At 41.9% G+C, this 25021-nt stretch overlaps 1 protein-coding gene across 2 annotated transcripts; it reads left to right on the forward strand.

The window, feature by feature from the left end:
* Positions 1 to 24578, forward strand: LOC139661129 (protein NLRC3-like). Of its 2 annotated transcripts, none has more exons than XM_071539484.1 (14): positions 1 to 25; positions 1991 to 2104; positions 5261 to 5371; positions 8958 to 9071; positions 9319 to 9397; positions 9551 to 9779; positions 10023 to 11823; positions 11940 to 12113; positions 12454 to 12627; positions 21542 to 21715; positions 22098 to 22271; positions 23087 to 23260; positions 23470 to 23516; positions 23767 to 24578. In XM_071539484.1, exons 2-14 carry the CDS (start codon positions 2040 to 2042, stop codon positions 24312 to 24314), a joined length of 3864 nt encoding a protein of 1287 aa, XP_071395585.1. In that variant the 5' UTR covers positions 1 to 25; positions 1991 to 2039; the 3' UTR covers positions 24315 to 24578. The 2 variants fall into 2 exon arrangements, with proteins under 2 accessions (XP_071395585.1, XP_071395584.1); XM_071539483.1 differs by lacking the exon at positions 1 to 25 and adding an exon at positions 1779 to 1878.
* Positions 24579 to 25021: the final 443 nt, after the last annotated feature.

A 25021-nucleotide genomic window follows, 5' to 3' on the forward strand; every position in this document is an offset into this window, starting at 1 on the left:
CGGAGATTATTTTCAGCACCTAAAGGTATTGTAACCAACAGTTTACATGACAGTTTAGTGTATTTTACTTTACTGACTCTATCCAGCAGATCTTTTATGACTGTTACCGCCTACCGTTAGCTTATTTAGACTGTAAAAAGAGGAAATCTACAGATCAGCTGTTAAAGGTTTGTCTGTCTGCTGAAGCTTCCCGTGGTTGACTTGCGGCTAACGCGATTTTATAGATGAAGGCAGAAAGTCTGTGTGACTTGATCTGGATGTGAATTCACCAGACAAGCGTCTTTCACTGTTTGATGAATAGCCTACACTAGCTGGCATTGTATGTTATGACTGTATAGACTTTTGGAGGGCAAGGTCCTAAAATCTGTCAAATCATTAACCTGCTGCTTGCAGGTGGTACGAACCAGTAATTCCTTAAATATACCTTTACATTAAATCCCCTTAAATGAGTTAAGGGAGTTATTAATGGAGGAGATTCCATCAAAACCTCCTTAAACTCCCCTTAATGTTTGACTGCTTACTTTCTAATTTGTTGACTTTGTGACCATATTGTTTTATTTGTGACTTTTAGTAGAAGCCTGATAAACTCTAGTTAGGTTGTAATCTCAATTCATTGCATTGGTGAAATATGCAGGAAGTGTCAGAACTGGTGTGAAAGCCTTTCACACTAAAACCTTTTGAACCTTTAAAGTCCCACTGAAACGGAAGTTAGAGGTCTTTAGCTTCTGTACTGTGACGTATTTTCCAGTGAAACGGAATATTTGAGCGGTGTACAGTTACAAGAGGGATTTAAATTAAATCCTTTGCATTTGATTGGACCGCTAAACAGTGGGCAGGGCTTAGAGTTTAGCAGGTACATACGGAGCTACAGAGAGAAACGGAGCTACAGAGGACTGTTGGCTCCAAACACGCCTCCCTCACCTGCTGTTAGATCAGGAGGAGGACATGGGAGAGATGAATGAATTAGACCTCAGCCACATTGTTTTGTAAATGAAAACAGAGTTTTTGCCCACTGATATCCAAACACACATCTCTTCCTATCTCTCTCCATATTTCTCTGTCAGCTACTACGACCCACAAACGGTGAAGTGTGGTTTTATATGACCGGTGTGGCTAGCTAGAGGTTAAAGAATGATTGATGGGTGGATGTCATGATATTATTGGTTGAAATTGGTTGGTTCATGCTTACATAAGTGCACGGCATATTTTGTTTTACAGGTAGAAAACATAATTGGATTTTGATATAAAAATACAAAGAAATAGTTTTGTTTTTTTTGGCATATTGTGATCTAAAAGGGTTAAAAATGCATTTTTCATTTCATCTCGACTTTAAAGTCTCAGTTGTCCTCCAGGCTTAAAAATCCTTCTCTCTGTATAAACCTGGTCAGTTCATTTGTTGGAAAGAGCAGGTCTTCATAGTGTTTTGAACGTTCATACATTCAATTCATGGTTCAACACAAGATACTGGGTTCACGGTTTGATATTGTCCAGATATTTTGAGCAACAATCGAACAATTATGACTGAAAAAAAAAAAAAAAATTACATCTGAGGGAAAACAACAAACGTGCAAATCATACACAGGGTGACTACAGGTGAAATTAGTAAAATGTGAAACGCTTTAAGACCTTTAAAGCCAGTTCAGAAGTTCAGTGCATTGTATATTTGACATTTTACTGTCAAATGACCACAGCACCAGAAGTGATATATCCTGTAATGAAACCTTGTTGTAATGAATCAGTCCAGCTAACAGCATGTTGGGTGTGTTTGTGTAAAGGTGCTCGCTCTACTATGAGTCTGTCTGAGGAGAGAGAGGAGGGGCTCCCTCCCTCTAAAACCACTCTGTCTGGGGAACATGACAGCCAGACCAAAGCTAAGAGGTAAGATGAGGATCTCTAACTGTCCATGACTGTTCTCCATCTCAGAGCTCAGCAGTGAAATCATTACAGCATCATTATTCAGAGTTAAAGCTCTGTCTCTGTTGTGTTGAAGCCCAGTCCAGCAGGAGAGACCAGACTCCCCTGAACCCAGCTGTGTGTCCATGAAGAGCGACCAGTCTAAGGAACCACCTCTACACTTTAAAGATAAACATCCCTCTGAAAATATGTAAGTCATCATTATCTTAGTATGTTAGCATTACAAAGAAAGTAAAATTGTCTTCATAAGGACACAGATCAGGGTTGGAAATTAGACTTTGATCAACCTACCCAGCCACGGTGGCCGGTTAGCTACGTCTCCTTAGGGCTGGGCGATATGGACCAAAAATCATATCTCGGTATTTTTAGGCTGAATAGCGATACACAATATATATCTCGGTATTTTCTACAAAGTGGGCTAAATGTTCAGTTGTAAGTAGGGCTGGGTGATATGGACAAAATCAAATATCACAATATTTTTAACCAAATACCTCGATATCGGTATTGCGACAATATTGTAGGGATGACTATTGGTGCTTTCACAAAATATTTACACAATGAGATTTTTGATAAATAATCATCAGTAATGTGGATATAATGACTAAGTGGGTAAAGGCAAATAATAGAACAGCTAGAACAGTCTGGTAAGTTCAGAATTACATCACTTTACTGTAATGCAGCCTTTAAAACCAGGAAAAGACAACACTTATGCCATATCACGATATTACAATATCCAAAATCTAAGACGATATCTAGTCTCATATCACGATATCACTATAATATTGATATATTGCCCAGCCCTACGTCTCCTCCTGCATCTCGAGTCTCGACCAATCAGATTGTCACGCAAGTGTTTACATGAGCACTAAATATAACGATCGCATTGTGATGTGCGTTTACATGCTCCACAGTATGTAATCAGAATAAAAGTTTCTGACATGCGCAAAACACTGAATCCAGCACTCTTAACACGGGCTTATGTTTTTAAAAGATGGACCTGCGTCAGTTATTTCTTTACTGCTGTTGTTTCTCATGAAGCAACAGTTTTATCAAAACATGCGACTCCAGAAGTGTCAGAAAAAGACGTTTTGTTTTGTTTTGCCCCCGCAATGATTGGGTCCATTTGTAATTTTCACCGCTCTAAACTAGGGATGTTCCTAACGACTAATTTCCCTGTTGATTAAACGAAAATTTAAATGTGGACTATAGGGCTGGACCCGAATATTCGACTATTCGGATATTCGTTCGTTGGGTAGGTATTCGGTTTTCAATTTTGGGATTCGGATATTCGTTTTTTTAAATGTAATCCGTAAGCCGGTTGCCAATGACGCTACGAAGCAGTTTCTTTTTTTTTTTTACTTGCATTCAAATGTCAGTCACATTTGCTGATCGCCATGGTGGCACAGAGAAAAAAGTACGACCTGAAATTCAAGCGATCAGTTTCAAATTTGCTGAACAAAACTCAGGAGAAGCAGCAGCAAGACATTTCTCCGTTGATCTTTTTTTTTTTTTTTGTATCTTTTTTCTAAGGTAGGCTACCGGTATTTTGATACGGGGCTCTCCCTCTCTCTCTGTGCTTTAGAACGTAACCGCTGTGAAACAATCAGAATATAACGTTTTAATTCTCTGATTCAACGGCTTTCTCGCTATTACCGCTCCCTCTCTTCATTCACTTTCTAGCTCGCTCGACCATCTCTCTCTCTCTCTAGCTCGCTCGACTATCTCTCTCTCTCTCTCTAGCTCGCTCGACCATCTCTCTCTCTCTCTCTCTCTCTCTCTCTCTCTCACTCTCTCTCTCTCTCTCTCTCTCTCGGGCTATTAATTGAAGTTATATGTATGTTAAGTATGTTTTCAGCGCTGTGTTTTTGTGAGGAGGAACTGTGACTATGTGTGAACTTTGTCGGGTGAACTGTTACCCGTGTATGGAAAGAACATTTTTGTTCAGCGAACATGTCAACATGTTCGGGTAAAAGGTGAGACCTCAGTCTGTTAACAATAAGTCCAGTAGCTGAAAAAACTCTCTCAGCTGGCACAGTTGTTGCAGGCACACAGAGATAGTGACTCGCAAGCCGGCATAGTTTTGGAAAGCGTTGCGTCTTCCCGCACCACCACACAAGTGGATCTTCGTTAGGTCTGATACAGGTTTACAACCTTATTTTCCTTTTCTAGATCAAAATATTGCCAAACCGCGCTGGAGATGTCATCTCTGTCTGGTCCCACTTTCCACCTTTACATCCGGGCATTACCGCCTGCTGGGGCTGCAGCCCCAGCTGCGTAACATCTTAGACGCAACAGTTAACCGACGTTGTACATTATTAATAATTAGTTTAACCGACTAGTATTTCTGGTGCCGATTAGCGAGGGTAGAAACGTTTAAACGACTAGTCGACTAATCGCGCACATCCCTACTCTAAACTGAAACTGGCCCGGAGAGGCGGAGTCAGGACTTGATATAAAAATGTGTTGCACCGCCTACATCAAGCCCGAGCGCCCCGGGGTTAATAACAAGCACATCCATTCGAATCCTCCCGGAAAAATAGGATAACGTAATTGACGTGACTTACGTTAAATGCACGAGCGTGTGCAGAAAGAGGCGAGATAAAGAAAGTGATCGGAATGAGTGTTTACATGACGAAATTTCATCCATCAACTGGATTATGAAAGGGTTAAACAGCCCTCTCAAACGGAATGAAATTTCATTCAGATCGGCATTTTTATTCTGATTGGTCTGCTATTTTGATTAAAAGGCTCCATGTGCCTAAGCAGACCACAGTCAGCAGTCTGTCTCTGTCTGTCTCTACCTGTCTGCCACTGAACCAGCCTGTGTCACATTGTGGCTGGTCTGTCAGCATTATGACTCCTACATCATCATTGTGAGCAAAGTCAGGCCACTGGGGCTCAAACTAAGGCATCATTGTTGGTTATTTGACGTGTGTGTGTGTGTGGTAGATTGTTATGAGTTTGTTAAAGGTTGATGTTAAAAGACTGTTAAGGTTCTGACTTAAAATGGATCTACAGTGCACTGCTGTTTGGATGTCTGTATTTTGTTTTTGTGCATTTGAAGTGTGTGTGTGTGTGGTGTGAGGGAGACAGAATTAAAAATGGATAAGCATAGGTGAATATATATTAAATTAATACTTTTTATGTTGTTGTTTTTTTCAAAGCAAGACAAACGTTACACAAAAGTTAGTTACACACAAAAGTGTGATTACAAAATGGTGGCTGGTAAAAAATATGAGTGGCTGGTAGAATTTAGAATCCACCAGCCACTTTGGCTGGTGGAAGAAAAAGTTAATTTCCAGCACTGACACAGATACCTTCACTGTGTTCATAATGTTTCTATCAGGATCCAGCAGGAGAGACCAGACTCGCCTGAACCCAGCTGTGTGTCCATGAAGAGCGACCAGTCTAAAGAACCACCTCTACACTTTAAAGATAAGCATCCCTCTGAAAATATGTAAGTCATCATTATCTTAGTATGTTAGCATTAAAAAGAAAGTAAAATTGTCTTCATAAGGACACATATACATTCACTGTGTTCATAATGTCGAATGTCATGAAGAGTGACCGGTCTATGACTCCACCTTATAACTTCAAAGATGGACACCACTCTGCTGAGCAAAGGTAAGAATTTAAAACAGATGAGTTTGTTATTATCCAGCTCTCCTAAGAAGAGGAATGAAGTCATGAGACTGAATTGGTCCGGCCCTTCTTACTCTGTTGATTTAGTTTCCTCTTTCAAAACATCACATCCAATAATCAGGACTGTCTTTCCTGATAACAATGTATCTTGAAAACTCACAACATATTTCACACACTACTTCAGGAGAGTTCTTGAGATCTTCACGTGTTTCCCAAAGGACTTCATGACAACAAATTTTCAAGATGTACGAGGAATCTAGGTTCAAGGAGTCATCAATTTTCTAAGCTGAAAGCAGAACAAGTCGATTGAAGAAACCTTAATTTTAAAACACACATAGTTTATAGTCCAAATCAGAATGTTTGTAAACAGATTGGCTATACTTCCGGGTGGATAACTCGCACCTGTTGGCAGCGGAAATCGTTCGTTTTAAGCAGCGGTAAATACGAGTCAACTAAACAAAACATTAGCGATTATGCCGAAATCGGGTTGTGTTTGGGGCTGTAATGCCAAATATAGCTTGGTACATAATGGATTAGGTTTAGGCTTTTTCCGTTTAAAAGCAACCTGATGGAATCGGTGGATACAGAGAATAGTTTACAGGCCATCTGCATCTACAGAACTGGGGACAGGCTGGCAGCAACCACTCATGACCGGGTTTTGCGGCAGGCATTTTCTTACAGGTCAGTAATAAAAATGATAAACGTCGCTGTTGGGTAGCATAACGTGCAAGCTTGCTAGAGTGACAGTAATACGGTCTCTCAGTTTTGCTAGTCTCGTTCAGGTCTAGCACAGCAGCAGCTCGGTTGTGACTGGCTCTGCACTGCCAGTCCCAAGGTGTTCCATTAAAAACCGTTCGGGTAGAATCTTTCACTCCTGACCGAAATTTTGCCAACATGATAAGCTTTCTGAAATCCTTGAGCCCTTTTCTGTTACACAAGTAAAACATATTGTCAAAGTGCCACAAATATTTTATCCGCACGGTTTTTAATGGGCCGCGGTTCTAGCACAGCACAAGTAGCACAACACACGCAGTGGTTTGTGATCTGGCTTTGCTATCATACCCTGCTTTACAGTCAAGATGCTTTACAATCGAGTCTGAAAGTAAATAACGAACAGTCCACAGTTTCTACTATAAAGCAAAACACTAAAGAATGACTGGTTTGAGGTTGCTTTGTTAGATCAGCACTTGAATTTGAACTTCTGCTCGCTGAATCACACTAACATAGCCTACTTTGTGTCACTGGCTGTCACTGTTTGGCTATATAACATAATATAAAATAAAAACAAAGTTATGGTTAATTTGTATAAGACAGTGGCCAAAACAGAACTTTTTCTAAACATTTTGGTAAAATATAGTAGTTTATGGACACATGCTTAAATAGGCTATATGTTTAGGTTATGTTAGGTTATACACTAACAAATATCCACAGCAACGACATCAGGAACGTCTCGTTTTCGGTGGACAGCCAGAACTACATAATATCTGTGTATTTCTAATTTCACAAGAGCTTAAAAAGGGTTTTACTTTGGTTGAATAAAACAAAAAATACTGTAGCGCCGATGCAGCACCACCGACGTTATCCACCTGGAAGTAAGTTCTTTGTTGTTGTGACGTCACGCTGATATGGCCTATAGCCTCCAACAGTTCTTCATCTAGTCTCCTGTAGATTCTGAATGTATATACTTCTATATATTATTTGTAATGCTGCCATTTCAGTAGAGCTGTGACTGACAGGCTGCCTTGTGGATGTAGGCTGGTGTGTGATATCGACCCAGCTGACCATTATAATTTCACCTGTTGAGGGAAAATATTTACTGAATTTACAGGTTCATAAACCACACTGTGTTGTTGGCCAGTTGCCTGGAATTTGCTTAGAACAGTGGTTCCCAAACTTTTTAAAGTCCTGTACCCCCTGAAACATTCAACCTCCTGCTGTGTACCTCCTCTATCTCCGGCCAACTCTCATATGATGTTACATTTTGCCATGTTTGTAAGCCTGCTACAAAAAGGAAATACTGTAAAACTTCAATTAATAGCCTGGGCTTTTATTTGCTTCAAACACTGAACTCAACCGGCCTATATTTGGGACAGGCGTCTATATGGGACAGGCCTTTAATTCCTTTCACACAAAACTCTTGCTCAGCAAAGATGGGAAATACTATGAAATTGTTTATTTAAACCAGTATGAATATTACTTGTATAAAAATTAGGCTATCGAATAACATCAATTACGAATCATTCATTTGATCTCGCTCCGAGGGGGAGAGAGAGAGAGAGAGAGAGAGAGAAAAGCGGTGGTCGAGCAAGCTAGAAAGTGAATGAAGAGAGGGAGCGGTGGTAGCGAGAAAGCCGGTGAATCAGAGAAATAAAACGTTATTTTCTGCTTGTTTTACAGCGGTTACGTTCTAAAGAGAGAGAGAGAGAGACAGAGAGAGAGAGAGAGAGCCCCGTATCAAAATACCGGTAGCCTACCTTAGAATGGATGAAAGCCGAAAAAAGATCAACGGAGAAATGTCTTGTTGCTGCTTCTCCTGAGTTTTGTTCAACAAATTTGACAACTGACAGCTTGAATTTCAGGTCGTAGCCTACTTTTTTCTCTGTTCCCCCATGGCGATCAACAAATGTGACTGACGTTTGAGTGCAAGTAAAAAAATAAATAAACTGCTTCGCAGCGTCAATGGCAACTGGCTTCTAATTGAGACTGGCCTTTATTTGTCAAAACGTGTAGCCACACCCGGACAGTAAAAGGGACTCTGCGTTTAATTGGGGTCTTTGCAGAATGCGGGTGGTAAAAAAAAACACTACTAAAGATCATGCGACTGCCGACTGTTAATTACTGTGACTGAAGTGTTTTTTTTAAAGTGTGGGTTTATTTTTGACACAGAGAGGGTACTACAGATTTTTTTTTGGCGTACCCCTGACGTAACTGCGAGTACCCCTGGGGGTACGCGTACCCCACTTTGGGAATAGCTGGCTTAGAACAGTGCAAAATAGCTGACTGCATAAGGCATAGGGTATTAATGTAGACTAAAGCACATTTTAATTTGGTGTAGCCTAATAATAAATACATTGGTGAAAGAGAGGTTGCATTATTTATGTATTTAGACAGTAAGGGTTGGTGCAAAAGGAAATGGTTTTGATCTTGAGGAGCTCAGAGTTTAGGTTGGACAGTCTGTCTGCTGTAGGATCTCGCCTTCACTGCTCCTGCAAAGAGATACTTGAAATCTCACAACTAGTGCCTGGTTGTCGTGAATGAATAACAAATACTTGAGTTGTGAGTATTTTTTAGGAAAGCCTTGTGAAATGAACAAATGACTTCAAGAGATACTTAGCACTACAACCTGTTTTGGGAAAGCCACTTCAGAGAAACATTTACTGTGTTCATAATGTTTCGATCAGGATCCAGCAGGAGAGACCAGACTCCCCTGAACCCAGCTGTGTGTCCATGAAGAGTGACCAGTCTATGACTCCACCTTATAACTTCAAAGATGGACACCACTCTGCTGAGCGAAGGTAAGAATTTAAAACAGATGAGTTTGTTATTATCCAGCTCTCCTAAGAAGAGGAATGAAGTCATGAGATTGAATTGGTCCCGCCACTTCAGAGAAACATTTACAGTGGAGTTAACCTTGTGTTTCTGCCAGGATTCATCATGACAGAACACAACACCTTTAACAACCTGTGTGTGTGTGTGTGTGTGTGTGTGTGTGTGTGTGTGTGTTGTTATCTGGAGACCTAATAGTTAATGTTTTCTCCACAGAGTTCACCATCAAAGGAAAGAGGTTTCCAGTGGTCAGTCTGCCCAAGAGCATCAAACAGACCTGGACTCCATATTTATGGTGTGTAAATGTACAACAACACCTTTTACTGCAGCTACAAAGAAAATGCAAAACAACCATTCTGGTCATTATAGTCTCCATGCTACACTCTTTAGACCAAACCATGCAAGATGAATTTGATGTTGTGTTCCACGATTTTGTATTCTGTTGTAGCTTCTTGAGGAGAACATTGCCAATTTTGTGAAGAACGAGCTGAAAATGATCCAGGGGATCCTGAGTCCAGATTACCCAGAATGCTCAGTGAAGCAGAGGGAGGATGACAAGGTGGTGGACGGTGAGGAGGACGAGCAGAGGAGGAGCAGCAGAGAGGCTTTTCTGCAGATCACACTGCACTTCCTGAGGAGAATGAAGCAGGAGGAGCTAGCTGACGCTCTGCAGAGCAGTAAGAGGCTTTTAACATGTTTAACGATGGAGAGGGGACATGGTGGAAAATGGGAGATGTTTACATTTCAAACTCTGCTGTAAATGTGCTGTACACATCTGCATCAGATCAATTCTTCTAGGCTGCACACACAGAACATGTTTGTCCACTACTGATGAGCTGAATAGATATCATGGAATGGGAAAATATATACATCCACACTGAAACCCACTCATTGATTCCATTTGCTGTTTGTTCATTCAGAAACTCTTGCTCCCATCTGCCAGCGTCAACTCAAATCTAATCTGAAGGAGAAGTGTCAGTGTTTGTTTGAGGGGATTGCTAAAGCAGGAGACCCAACACTTCTGAATCAGATCTACACAGAGCTCTACATCATAGAGGGAGGGAGCGGAGAGGTCAATGATGAACATGAGGTCAGACAGATTGAAACAGCGTCCAAGAAACCAACGAGACCAGAAACACCAATCAAATGTGAAGACATCTTCAACCCCTTACCTGGAAGAGATACACCAACCAGAACATTGATGACAAAGGGAGTGGCTGGCATTGGGAAAACAGTCTTAACACAGAAGTTCACTTTGGACTGGGCTGAAGACAAAGCCAACCAGGATATACAGTTCACATTTCCATTCACTTTCCGAGAGCTGAATCTGCTGAAAGAGGAAAAGTACAGCTTGGTGAAACTTCTTCATCACTTCTTTACTGAGACCAAAGAAGCAGGAATCTGCAGGTTTGACAAGTTCCAAGTTGTGTTCATCTTTGACGGTCTGGATGAGTGTCGACTTCCTCTAGACTTCCAGAACAACGAGATCCTGACTGATGTTACAGAGTCAACCTCAGTGGATGTGCTGCTGACAAACCTCATCAAGGGGAAACTGCTTCCCTCTGCTCGCCTCTGGATAACCACACGACCTGCAGCAGCCAATCAGATCCCTCCTGAGTGCGTTGACATGGTGACAGAGGTGAGAGGCTTCACTGACCCACAGAAGGAGGAGTACTTCAGGAAGAGATTCAGAGATGAGGAGCAGGCCAGCAGAACCATCTCCCATATCAAGACCTCACGAAGCCTCCACATCATGTGCCACATCCCAGTCTTCTGCTGGATCACTGCTACAGTTCTGGACCATGTGTTGAAAACAGATGAGAGAGGAGACCTGCCCAAGACCCTGACTGAGATGTACATCCACTTCCTGGTGGTTCAGTCCAAAGTGGGAAATGTCAAGTATCATGGGAGAGCTGAGACAGATCCACACTTGAATACAAAGAGCAGGAAGATGATTCTCTCTCTGGGAAAACTGGCTTTTGAGCAGCTGGAGAAAGGCAACCTGATCTTCTATGAAGCCGACCTGTCAGAGTGTGGCATTGATATCAGAGCAGCCTCAGTGTACTCAGGAGTGTTCACACAGTTCTTTAAAGAGGAGCGTGGGCTGTATCAGGACAAGGTGTTCTGCTTTGTCCATCTGAACATTCAGGAGTTTCTGGCTGCTGTTTATGTCATCGTCTCATTCATCAACTCTGGTGTCAATCTGCTGTCAGAACCACAATCAACCTCCACACTATCTAAACCAAGAGACAGATCTCAGGTAAATCACCTCTGCCAGAGTGCTGTGGACAAGGCCTTACAGAGTTCAAATGGACACCTGGACTTGTTCCTCCGCTTCCTCCTGGGTCTTTCACTGCAGACCAATCAGACTCTCCTACGAGGCCTGCTGAAAAAGACAGGAAGTAGCTCATGGACCAATCAGAAAACAGTCCAGTACATCAAGGAGAAGATCAAGGAGAACCCATCTCCAGAGAGAAGCATCAATCTGTTCCACTGTCTGAATGAGATGAATGACCGTTCTCTAGTGAATGAGATCCAACAGTACCTGAGCTCAGGAAGTCTCTCCAAAAGATTTCTCTCCCCTGCTCAGTGGTCAGCTCTGGTCTTCATCTTACTGTCATCAGAAAAAGAGCTGGATGTGTTTGACCTGAAGAAATACTTTGCTTCAGAGGAGGCTCTTCTGAGGCTGCTGCCAGTGGTCAAAGCCTCCAATAAATCTTTGTAGGTGCATAGAAAACTGGATAGATTAAATTTATTAAACCTAATATTCATACAAAGGAGAAAAAAAGAAATATTTTCAAAGTTATTGTTTGTCTTTATCACTAATTTTCCTTCAGGCTAAGTGGCTGTAATCTGTCAGAGAGAAGCTTTGAAGCTCTGGCCTCAGTTCTCAGCTCCCAGTCCTCTAGTCTGAGAGAGCTGGACCTGAGTAACAATGACCTGCAGGATTCAGGAGTGAAGCTGCTCTCTGCTGGACTGGAGAGTCCACACTGCAGACTGGAAACTCTCAGGTAAGATCAGGTTATGATGCTTTTGTGTAACAATATGTTGTAACTATAACGTTGGATGCTGTTTCTTATGTCTCTGTGTTCAAAATAATTTTGTATGGTATAAACCCTGTATGATAAAAATGTGTTGTGTTGTTTTCCTCTTCTTTTCTACTCTGTTTCTTTAATCCTATTAAAAGGGTGGACAGAGTTACAGCATCATGTTTTATCTCTGAAACATAAAACATTCTCTGTCCAACTGTCCATATTCAAAGTAAGACACTGAACCCCTTCCTGCTCACTGACAGTGAGTCACTCTGGAAAGCGAAAATATAAAGGAAAATGTTTCTATTAATTTTGTCAGGTTGAATCAAAACAACGTCACAGAGAAATGCTGTAAGAAGTTGTCATCAGTTCTCAGCTCCCAGTCCTCTAGTCTGAGAGAGCTGGACCTGAGTAACAACGACCTGCAGGATTCAGGAGTGAAGCTGATCTCCGCTGGACTGGAGAGTCCACACTGTAGACTGGAGACTCTCAGGTAAGATCCATCTTAATTGATTTGACACATTTCTCCAAACTAAGGTCCACACTCTCAAAAAAGTCTCTCTCAGGTCAGTATTTGTGAATCTGCAAAGGGTGACCCTGCAAGTTTTACATCAGGATTTCAGAGCCATTTTACATCGGCATTTTCAATTTCAACTTCATTGGAGGGAAAGCCTTGGAATTTTCCAGCACTTGTTTTATTCTGATACCAATTAATAAACACAGCCATGAACATGAATGATTTAGAAGATCATCCATGCTCTGATAACATGTCATAGATTACTGTCAGATCACGGAAGCGTTAACTGATCCAGTCTGGTCTCAAAATAAACGGCAAACTGCACTTACAAGCGCTTTCAATTCAAATCTTAGGTATGACAGTGAAAGTTAAACTTACAGCTAACAATAATGTTCTTACCCTTTTCTTCCATCAGTTCAAAGTAACGCGAATATTTCCAAGATCTGCAGTTTGTTGTTGTGTTCATTCTGAAAGCGAGTCGTAACCTACAAGCCTCCACCACACCGCCAGCCTGCTGCAGTCTGCTTTTAATAACATCATGTAGCGCAATACTTTAAAAAAAAAAAATTGCACTAACTAAACATTTAACCATTTTGAAAGAAAAAAAAGTTTGATAAAGTAACTAATAACTGATTACATAAATTGAAAAACTAACACTAACACACTGCGCTCTAGTGGTTACCACTTAGATACAGAATTAATATTAAAATTTCACTGATCACATTTAAAGCATGGCTAGTTTTGTCCATGAGTTAGGTAGATTCTTTATTGTCCACTTTGAGGAAATTTGTTTCCACAGCCTGTACATACACAAAAGTTGAAACAACATCCAGCAAATACAGAGACATCAAGGGACACAACAACAAAAAACATAGCCACACAGAGGGGGACACAAGAACAGTCGCAAGAGCATAGGTCCATTTATAGACTGTTGAGGGCAGTAATGGCAGAGGGTACCTTCTTACAGATCAGGGATCTGTATCTCCGGCCAGATGGAAGTAGGGTGAAGCATGGGTTAAGGGGGTGGCTGAGGTTGTGTGCTATGATAAGTGCTGTAGGAGTGATGGCAGTGTCAATGAGAGCTGGGAGGTTGGGAGTAGGGAGACCAATGATCTTAGAGGCAGATCTGATTTTGAGGAGAGATGAGGCAATGGGGGGTGCTAGGTTTATTGCCTACATTGATGAGGAGTTCCTTAGTCTTGGATATTGTCCTTTAGGAGTGCAAGTATGGCTGTGTCAACTGAATATTTGAAGTATTTTGTGATGGGGGAGGGGCTGAGACAGTCATTGGTGTAAAGAGTGTACAGAAAGGGGCTCGGAACACAGCCTTGAGGGGCTCCGGTGTTGATGATGGTAGTTGATGATGTAGTGGTTTATTGATCATCAGATGCTGTTGAATGGTATTAAAGGCAGAGCTGAAGTCAATGAAGAGAACCCTGGCATAGTGGCCAGGGGAGTCCAGGTGCTGTAGGAGGGTGTGGAGGAGACATGACACAACATCCTCCGTTCCACATTTGGCTTTATATGCAAACTGGTGAGGGTCCAGTTGTGGGCAGACAACAGGGAGGATAAAGTTCAACACCAGTTTTTCAAAACATTTCATGATTATGGAAGTTATTGCTACTGGTCTGAAATGGTTTAGTTCAGAGGGACGGGGTTTTTTGGGGACCGGGATAATAGTGGAAATTTTCTAGAGTTGCTGTCTGGAGGGATTCACAGAAGATGCAGTGAAGCACAGGGGAGAGTTTCACGGCACAGGTCTTAAGCAGTCATCCTGGGATGCCATCTGGACCCGGTGCCTTGCCCGGCTTGCACCTCAACAGCTGCCAGCGGACATCCTCTTCTCTGAAGGGGGTAGAGTGCGTCTGCTGAGGGATGGGCAGGGTCCCTAGCAGTCTCTTGCACTCATTAGAGCAGTTGTAGGTGTCAAAGCGGGCATAAAAAGTGTTCAGGTCTTTGATGAATGAGGCAGGGTTTGTGGGTGATGGTATGTTGGATTTAGTTTTGTTCCCTGCGAGTGTTCTCACCTTCTGAAAAGCCTGTTTGGTGTTCATACTAATGAATTATTGTTTGAGTTTGTCCTTATATTTGAGTTTGGCTTTCCTAATGTCATTTTTCCCTGAGCGGTTTATGGCTTTGAGGGTGAAAGGCCTGTTGTTTCTCTTTTAGTCTGAGTTTAATATGGGGAGTAATCCATGGTTTTGAGTTGGGATACCTCTTTACTGTTCTGACTAGGATGGTAGTTGACAGCACTTGATATAGTCTGTGATGGTATCAACCCTGTTGTCTAGATCACCACCAAAAATGCTCCAGTCAGTGCATGCAAGAGACCCCTGCAGTTGTGCAATTGCATCCTCCGACCACTGGTTGATGCTGTATGTCTGGGGCTTGTGGCGTGTCAGCGCTTGTTTGTATTGCGGAAGTAGGAATACAGTGTTATGATCCACGGAGCCCAAAGGTGGCTGTATTCTAGCCATGTAGGCATCATTTAAGTTACCGTAACATAAGTCCAAAGTGTTTTCCCTTCTTGTCGGGACATTCACATACTGCTTGAAAGAGGGCAGAAAACTATCCAGTCTGCAGCTATTAGTCTCCCATAATGAACACTGGAGCTTTAGGGTATTTCCCTAGCATAGAATGGGCGCTTTGGGCTGCTAGCTCAGCTGCAGCTTTGGTGTTGATGCCGGGCGGAATGTAAACAGCTGATCACCACAGAGGTGAATTCCCTCAGGAGGTAAAATGGGCGCATAGATAGGGTTAACATTTCCAGATCTCGGGTGCAGACTCTGTCCTGAACCTTGATGTTACTACACCATCGATGCAGACTCTGCCACCCCTATCCTTACCCGATTTCCTGGTCCTGTCCGCCCTGAAGATGGTGAAGTTATCCAGGCCCACCTCATTGTCAGGAACGGAGTCGTCTAGCCAGGTCTTGGTCGGGGCGATAACACAAGTCTCCCGAAAGGCCTTCTCCACCAAGCACCTGGCGTGTAGTACATCCATTTTACTCCGGAGAGACTGTACATTCGACAGTATAACTGAGGGAAGTGGAGGGTTGAAGGGATGCTTCCTTAATCTGGTGCACACTCCTGCGCTTTCCTCTTTTCCTCGTCCGGGGGTAGGATGTAAGCTGGGATAGCAACAGATGGTTTGAGGCTGCAGTGTACAGAGCTCCGGAGAAGTAGGAGACTCTCCCGGGTGTAGGTAAGTCTGTTGTCGCCGCGCACCCCAGGGTGTAGCGTAGCACTCATGAAATCATTGATTGTTACGCTACAGAGCTCTCAGTTCCCTATGAGCCAGAGAGCAAGCTGAGATCTTCCGGTCTTTCTGACTTTCCCTCAGTCTAGACTCAAGACTGAAGGTGAAAACACTTTTTCCACCAGGGCTCCTAGACTGTGGAATGCCTTCCCGAGGGATTAGGCTCATCTATGATGATGTAGTAGGGCCATTGTAGGTGAATTTTTTTTTTTACTGCAGCTGGGGGAGGGGGTTAATATTCAGAGAAAAAACTCAGAAATTCTGAGATTAAAGTCAGCAATTTACAATTTGTGTATTTCCGCTGTGGGCTCAAATCTGCTTTAACTGGGTTGGGGCAGCTGAGTTTTAGATGTGCCTTCGCCACACCAGCACGGATATGGGTCGTTTCACCCTTGAATCTGGCCTGATTGCCAGACAGGCCTGTTGGCCCCTGTGCTGTTATTGTTCTTGTGTTTTATGTTGATTTTTGATGTTTTATGTCGAAGTGTGTTAACCACTCCCTCCCTTCCCTATTATGGTATATGGTCAATGTTTACTGAGGCAATGATAGCTCAGGGCTTGAAGAATCACTCACCCCCTAGATGGATACAAGGTTAAATAGTATTGTAGTTGTGACTTTAAATGTAAACGGTATTCAGAACCCCATTAAAAAATATAAAATCCTGATGCATCTCAAATTCCTCAAATGTGATATTGCGATTTTACAGGAGACGCACTTAAATTCTGAACAGTCGAAAAAAACTAAAACAATGATGGGTGTACACACTAATCTAATGTACACACAGACCATGTACACACAGACGATGAGGGGAGATATATAATTGCAAATGGCTTCTGACAAAATCAGAATCTTACACTTAAGTGAATGTTTATGCTCCCAACACATCTCAGTCCAATTTTTTATCATCCCTTTACCCAGTGATATCTTATCATATGAAGGGCCCTCTTATTGTTGGAGGTGATTTCAATTGTGTGTCTAACCCAGCATTAGATAGATCTAGGGCCCCACTTCCATCTGATAGGCGTGCATCTACTGCTATGCATGAGTTTCAGGCACAGTTATCAGTAACAGATGTGTGGCGCATGGTTAACCCAGACAGTCGGGAATATACTTTCTATTCAAATCCACATAATTCCTATTCTAGAATAGACTGCATTCTTATGTCTTCAAATTTCATCCAAAATGTAATTGACATCCAAATTAATAGCTTTCTGGTGAGTGACCATGCTGCAGTCTCTGTTTCATTTTTTCCTCCCTCTAACCCTTGCAAGTCCAGACAATGGCAGCTTAATACTTCTCTCCCCAAGAGTAAAGACTTTGTCTCCCATATAGGAAGCAGAATCACAGAATATTTTGAAATAAATTTGAATTCAGTTTCATCTCTGGCCACTGTATGGGAAGCCTTCTAGGTCACCTGTAGAGGCTGGATTATCAGCTACTCTACAGCTGAGAAATGCAAGCGACCAGAGAAAAAGCTGCAGTTAAGTGACAAACTCAGAAGATGAGGAACAGCATATGTCTGACCCATCCAACTTAGATCTTAGGAAATCTTTACTTGCCACTCGAGCGGACTTGCAGGGGTTATAACACGAGGAGACATCTTATGCTTTATTCAGAATACGGAGGTTCCATTTTGAGACAGGTGACAAGGCAGGCAAGATGCTAGCAAATAGAAAATAGACAGTCTACTCCAGCAATCAGAGATGAAAATGGAAGACTTCAATGTGATGTAGAGATAATTAGTCAGTCTTTTAAGCAGTATTATATAAAACTATATGGAACAAAGAGCAACACTAGTAAAGAGGAAATGGGTGATTTTTTGGAGCATTTGGATCTTCCATGTCAGTGAGTTAGATGCCGCCTTAACACAGTCAGATATTGAAGCTGCAATCATGACAATGGCTTCTGGGAAAACTCCGGGTGATGATGGATTTGGTGCAGAATTCTATAAGTGCTTTAAAAAGCAGCTATCCCCCATTCTACTCTTACTGTATGATGAGATTATAGAATGTGAATCTATGCCGCCCTCTATGTGTAAAGACATTATATCCCTCCTGCCTAAATCAGGAAAATACCCAAAGCAAATGGGAAACCATCGGCCCTTAAGCCTTCTGAGCATTCGATAGAATCAAATGGCCTGGTTTTATACTTTTAAAAAGTTTGGCTTTGGTCCAAGGTTCATTAGTTGGGTTAAGGCCCTGTAATGTGCCCCACATTCATCAGTTAGGACTAATGGCCTAATTTCAGAGTCTTTCCCCCTTCAACGAGGAGTAAGACAAGGTTGCCCTGTCAGTCCCCTACTTTTCATCATTGCACTTGAGCCTTTAGCCTGTGCAATCTGTGCTAGAACGGATATATGTGGTGTGAACCTCCATGGTTACAATTTTGAATTGAATATGTATGGTGATGACATATTACTCACCCTTATGTCGGGCTCAGATTACAGGAGTTTTTCGCTGATTTATCCCCGATTTCCCCTTCCTGACAATCAGAGGAGAAATCTGGACCTGAGTTTTGGTCGGAACCGAAGTTCGGCGCAGAATATCTGGTAATGTGAGCTGTGTACAGATCAAATCGGAACCCTCCTGAACCGTTCGAAGACGCATCGGAGCCACCCCGATAATTTCTAACCTGTTTGATATTTGCGTGTATCTGCACGGCAACGTCACTTCATTATGCCTTTCAACATTGGACAATACAACTTTAACGTCCTGGCCAGGGCAGCTGACGGTATTGCCTAGCAATGGTAAACCTTTTAGCATTAGGCTAGATCCTCCCTTTTTGTGGCAAAGGAATGGAATTAAATATTTAAGAATCAACATTACATCCCCTGTAACAAATATATTCAGTCTGAAACGTCCTGTTATCCTCCGAGCAATGAAGGATGATATTATTAGATGGACAGGTTTACCGCTATCTCTATGGGGCAGAGCTGAAATTTTGAAAATGAATATATTACCTAGGCTTACATACGTAATTTCTTCTATTCCTCTTAAGTTTCCAAACAATAGGTTCAAAGAGATACGTACTCTTTTCTCTCAGTTCCTTTGGAACAAAAAGAAACCCAGAATCACATACAAAAAAGTATCCCAAGATATAAAGGGGGCCTAGGAGTTCCTGATATGTTTAACTACTACCTCTCATACAATGCAAGGTATCCATTGTCATGGGCATACAAGGAGCATTATCAAGTGGGCAGTTGGGAGTGGTTGGAGAAGGCGATTCTGGCCCAACATACGGGCATAACCCTGGCATCACTATGGTACCACCTCAGACCACCTGTTGCCTTGGACAATGTTATTATTGGATTTTCATGCTCCATTGCTAGAATTTTACATAAGAGGTTCAATATTATTAATGGGCTTTGTCTTCCATCTTGTCACATTTGGCATAATCCAATTCTTACCACTGGGAGAGGCACACTCAGCAATAGACAATGGCAGCATCATAACATTAAGACAGTCAGTCAAATTTTTGACAGTAAGATTTTACCAACTGAACTTCTTAAGGACAAATTTGGCCTAACAGATTCTTTGTTTATATGCGCAACTTCCATCATTAGTAGAAAACACAAAGAGGGTGCTGTGCCTGCCTCTTGCCATGAGCAGGATCAGATATTTTTGAATGTAACCTCGTCACGAGGCACTGTTTCTTGTATTTATAGATCTATGTTTCTGGATGCACACAAGGCTTATACTTCCATCCAGGTGGTGTTGGATGTCCTTTTTTAAGTATCTCTAGCTTTTCACTAAAGGTTGCTGCCATTTTCACTACGCTAGCTAAACCGCGTGCTGTGACAGCGATTGCATTCAGCTTACAGACACTGCACGGCGGTGATGCAATAGTGCATTCGAGAATACCCCGAGGCTGTGGGAAAATCTGAAAGAACACGCCCAGAGGCTACAAATCCAAATTTGATTGGTTGATCAAATTGTCTATCCCACATTAAAGGAATTGTTCACCCAAAAATGAAAATTCTGTCATCATCTACTCACCCTCATACCAAAACACAGGTGAAATTTGTTAGTCCATATAACACACAGGGAGGTTACCAGCACAACGGGGACCTGTTCTTTAGAGTTCCAAAACAAAAACAGCCAAACAATCACACTGTGAATAGAATGACCTATACACCATTATTTGTTGCAAATCAATCAGCTGTAGTTAAGATTTGCACTAAATTGTAATGTAAATATATTGTAGGTATTTTTGGAACTCTATGCCCTACTGTATGCATTTTGGGTAAAAAAACCTGACAATATAGATAGCCCCATGATTATGCGCCTATGGGCGCTAGGTTGCCTCTCAGTCAAGAGACTGATCCTTCTCAACTGGAAGGTACGAAAGCCAGCATGCTTCTTAAGGGAGTGATGGCTGGAGGATTATCTGGACTTGTTAAACATGGAGAGAGCAGCCTGCTTACTGAAAGACTTTGAGGGCGTTTTCACACCTGCGCTTTTAGTCCGGTTAAATCAGACTCTGGTTCGTTTCCCCCCTTGGTGCGATTCGTTTGGGCAGGTGTGAACACAGTAATCGCACTCGGGTGCGGACCAAAACAACCGAGACCCTTTAGAAGAGGTGGTCTCGGTCCGGTCCCAAACAAACTCTGGAGCGGTTCATTTGTGGTGGGAACGTGATCCGACCTCAATCCGACCCAACCACCAGTTGCACTCAATTTACTCCGCAAGTTTGAGCTAAACGGCTCCTGTAGCCAGGTAGCAGGTATAGCAGGTACAGCAGGTATAGCAGGTATAGCCAGGTAGCCTATAGCCAGTATAGCATTTTCAAGACGTTTCCTCAAATTGCATTCCGCATTCTGCTGGTACAGTTTTGCCTGGTATATTGCCCAGATAATTACAACAGTTATGAGCAAATGCCAACTCTGCTGTTGCTCCATGTTGCATAGCAGTGTGCACTAGTCCAGAACACAGGACCTTCTTCCTGTATTTACTTTCCTGCTCCCGCCCCAGACACATCTGACCAATAAGCGGAGTGAACGTTCTCACCTGGTTTGTAGTGATGCATTTTGGTTCACTTGGATTTTTCTCCATGTGAAAAGAAACCGAACCAAGGAGAAAACGCTACAAGTTTACAAACTCGTCAACTGATTCGGACCAGAGCAAACGAACTATAGGTGTGAAAACGCCCTGACAAGGGTCTGAGTGGTCAATAGGACATTATTAGGAGAACCCTGAGCTGAGTCGATCTAATACCTCACACTGCTTTGTGTGTACGTATTTGTGTTAATGTTGTGTTGTATGCTTTTCCATTCTATTTGGGTTTTTATTTTTATTTTAGTTTTCTCTTCTTTTTTCTTTTTACTGCTTGCCCTTCGTTTAAAATGTTAAAATTGAAATAAAAAATTATAACTGTAAAAAAAAAAGAAGCAATTTCAGAGAAAAAAAAATCAAAATTTCTGTGATTTTAGTCTGAAAATTGTGAGGAAAAAGCTCGGAAAAATAGTGTTTTTGGCAAGGAACCACATTAGTACACTGTAACTTTTGCTTTTAGATAAAGGCTACATAAATAAAGTTTAGCATTATTAGTAGTAGTAATTTGAAAGTAAAATTACAGACAACATCGACAAAATATAAGAGAATAACATTCTGATGTCTTTTCATGTCCATTAAGGCTGAGTGGCTGTAATCTGTCAGAGAGAAGCTGTGAAGCTCTGGCCTCAGTTCTCAGCTCCCAGTCCTCTAGTCTGAGAGAGCTGGACCTGAGTAACAACGACCTGCAGGATTCAGGAGTGAAGCTGCTCTCTGCTGGACTGGGGAGTCCACACTGTAGACTGGAAACTCTCAGGTAAGACCAGGTTATGATGCTTTTGTGTAACAATATGTTGTAACTATAACATTGCATACTGGTTTTATATCTTTGTGTTCTTTGTTTTTGTATTATTTGTGGTCATATAGATCTTTTGCATTGATCAAACAAAATCATTTTGTATGGTATAAACCCTGTATGATAAAAATGTATTGTTGTATTTCTCTTCTTTTCTACTCTGTTCCTTTAATTCTATTAAAAGGATGGTCAGAGTTAGAGCATCGTCTTTGAGCTCTGAAACATAAAATGTTCCCTGTCCAAATGTACTTGACTAAGACACCGACCCCCTTCCTGCTCACTGACAGTGAGTCGCTCTGGAAAGCAAAAATATAAAGGAAAATGTTTCTATTAATTTTGTCAGGTTGAATCAAAACAACGTCACAGAGAAATGCTGTAAGAAGTTGTCATCAGTTCTCAGCTCCCAGTCCTCTAGTCTGAGAGAGCTGGACCTGAGTAACAACGACCTGCAGGATTCAGGAGTGAAGCTGATCTCTGCTGGACTGGAGAGTCCACACTGTAGACTGGAAACTCTCAGGTAAGATCCATTTACAGTTTTTTTCAATAAACCCTTTTCAAACTTCCGGATTCTATGCAACAATAGTCGTAATAGTCAACAAACAAAAAACATCGTTCTTTGGTGGGCCAGTTTTTAATTACAGAGAGAACGAACCTTGACAAGGGTTGTTCTGGTAGATATTGCAATGAGGATGAAAATGCTCGAGGTGTGTCTTCCATTGATGTATAATTTTCATTCATAAACGCCGCCATTGCTGGGAGTTTCTCTACTATGACGACTTCCGTTGCATAGAATCCATAAGTTTGAAAAAGGTCTAATGATTTGACACATTTCTACAAACTCATGTACCTGCTCTCAAAACAGTCTCTCTCGGGTCAGGATTCTTCAGTCTGTTCAACAGATGACCATTTAAATCCTGCTTTACATGCAGGTTAATAAGTAAATAAGTTAATAAGTGAATAAACATCTGACCTGTGTAGGATTTTATCTGCTTACATGATTTTTAAACCAGTTGTGATGCTGAAATTTAGCACTACTTTGTAGCCCCTGTGAATTACTTTCCATGAAGAGATTTCACTATTTTGTCTCCTTGCATCAGTTGCTGAAACCTAAAATAGCAGAAATGACTTCTAAGATTCTGTCAACCAACTGAGTGGAAAACTCTCAAACTGAACCAGATGAAGCCACAGAGCCGATCACTGAATCAGCTGTTTGCATTTGAGACAGTTACATTTGTTGCTAGAATTTGACTGCATTGTGAACGTTTTTCATAGCCATATACTAGAAAATATCTAGCATGGAGTGTGTGTGTGTGTGTGTATGTGTGTGCGCAGGCTGTCAGGCTGTCTGCTCACAGAGGAAGGCTGTGCTTCTCTGGCCTCAGCTCTGAGCTCCAGCCCCTCCCATCTGAGAGAGCTGGACCTGAGCTACAATCATCCAGGAGCCTCAGGAGTGAAGCTGCTCTCTGCTGGACTGGAGGATCCACACTGGAGACTGGACTCTCTCAGGTATGGAGAGGCAACGTCTGCTAGAACGCTGAGAGTCACACACATTTTCTCTGTCACACTGAGAAGATGAGGAATATTGTTTAATGTGTAATGGTGGATACGAGTGACGTGTGGAAAATCAGAAAATCACTCATATGGAAAGTTATGAAGGTTATTTGTTTCCACCACCAAAGAGATTGTGCAGGTCTGACTTTGTTTATCCCCCCCAGTGTGGACCATGGTGGAGTGCAGTGGTTGAAACCAGGTCTGAGGAAGTGTAAGTGTGTTTTTAGTTTTATTCATGAAAACAAATCACCACACATTCAATTTCTATTTAAATAGAAAGCTCATGTATGTGACATCTGTTTATTCAAATCCCACTCTGAAAAAAGATGGCTGACAAAATGTCAGTCAATTAACAAGTAAACAAATAATAAAAACAACAGGTCTATTAGACCATCTAATAGACCTGTTGTTGTTTTTAGATGAGAAACTGCTGCTGTATTGTGTCTTGTTCTCTCCATCAGATGCCTGTGAACTCACACTGGACCGAAACACAGCAAACAGATACCTCTTCCTGTCTGAAGATAACAGAAAGGTGACACTGCTGAGCGAGGAGCAGCCATATCCTGATCACCCAGAGAGATTTGACTGCTGGTCTCAGCTGCTGTGTAGAAATGGTCTGACTGGTCGCTGTTACTGGGAGGTCGAGAGGGAAGGAGAGGTTTTTATAGGAGTGACTTGCAGAGGAATCAGACGGAGAGGAAGGGGTGTTGACTGCATACTTGGATGGAATGACATGTCCTGGAGTCTGTACTGCTCTGATAATAGTTACTCTGCCCGGCACAATAACATAACAACACTCATACGTTTCCCCTCCTCCTCTGACTCTAACAGAGTAGCAATGTATCTGGACTGGCCTGCTGGCTCTCTGTCCTTCTACAGAGTTTCCTCTGACACACTGATCCACATCCACACCTTCCACTCCACATTCACTGAACCACTCTACCCTGGGTTTGGGGTTGTGTTTGAGTCTGGCTGCTCAGTGTCTCTGTGTCAGATAGTAAATAAGTAATTAAGTATGTAAATCTTTATATAGCACCTTTCAAGTTACCAAGTGCTTTAGGAGAGAAACGGTACAATTACACAACAGTCCACATTATTCAATAACGGCTGCAGAATGTCTGTCTCTTATTTATTACTGCCACGGTTTCTTATTCTGTTAAAATTTCCCTTTTTTTTCTATTATTCCGTTTTTCAAACATTATTGTTAGTGTGCTGCCCTGATGTTGTTGTTGTTCGTGTGTTTGTTGTGTCCTGTATTTTCAAAAATAAAAATTGTTGATCACAAAAAAAATAAAGGCTGCAGCAAAAAGATTGGTCTACTCATTGTGAAGAGCAAGAAGAGTTTTAAGACGTTTGAAACTTTCAGCTGAGGTAGCATTTCTTACTGAAATTGGGAGCTTGTTCCAGAGTTTAGGGGCTACGAAATGTACAGTCACCTCTGGATTTCAATTTGGTCCTTGGGACGGCAAGGAGCCCTTGGTTGGAAGATCTAAGAGGTCTTGTTGGTGTTTGCAAGATCAGCAGTTCACTGATATAACAGGAGCCAGACCATGCAGAGCCTTGTAGGTAATTAAAATAATCTTAAAATCAATTCGATATTTAACGGGTAACCAATTCAGAGAGGCCAATAACAGGAGTGATGTGAGAATGACATGCTGACTTGGTGAGTACTGCATTTTTAACTGTAAGCGAGCCAAGGAAGTTTGGTTAAGGCAT

The sequence above is a fragment of the Centroberyx affinis genome, unplaced genomic scaffold (assembly GCF_046629955.1).
Source record: "Centroberyx affinis isolate AG114_WGS23_722 - 3 ecotype Tasmania unplaced genomic scaffold, CSIRO-AGI_Caff_v1 ptg003462l_1, whole genome shotgun sequence".
NCBI classification, from domain to species: Eukaryota; Metazoa; Chordata; class Actinopteri; order Beryciformes; family Berycidae; genus Centroberyx; species Centroberyx affinis.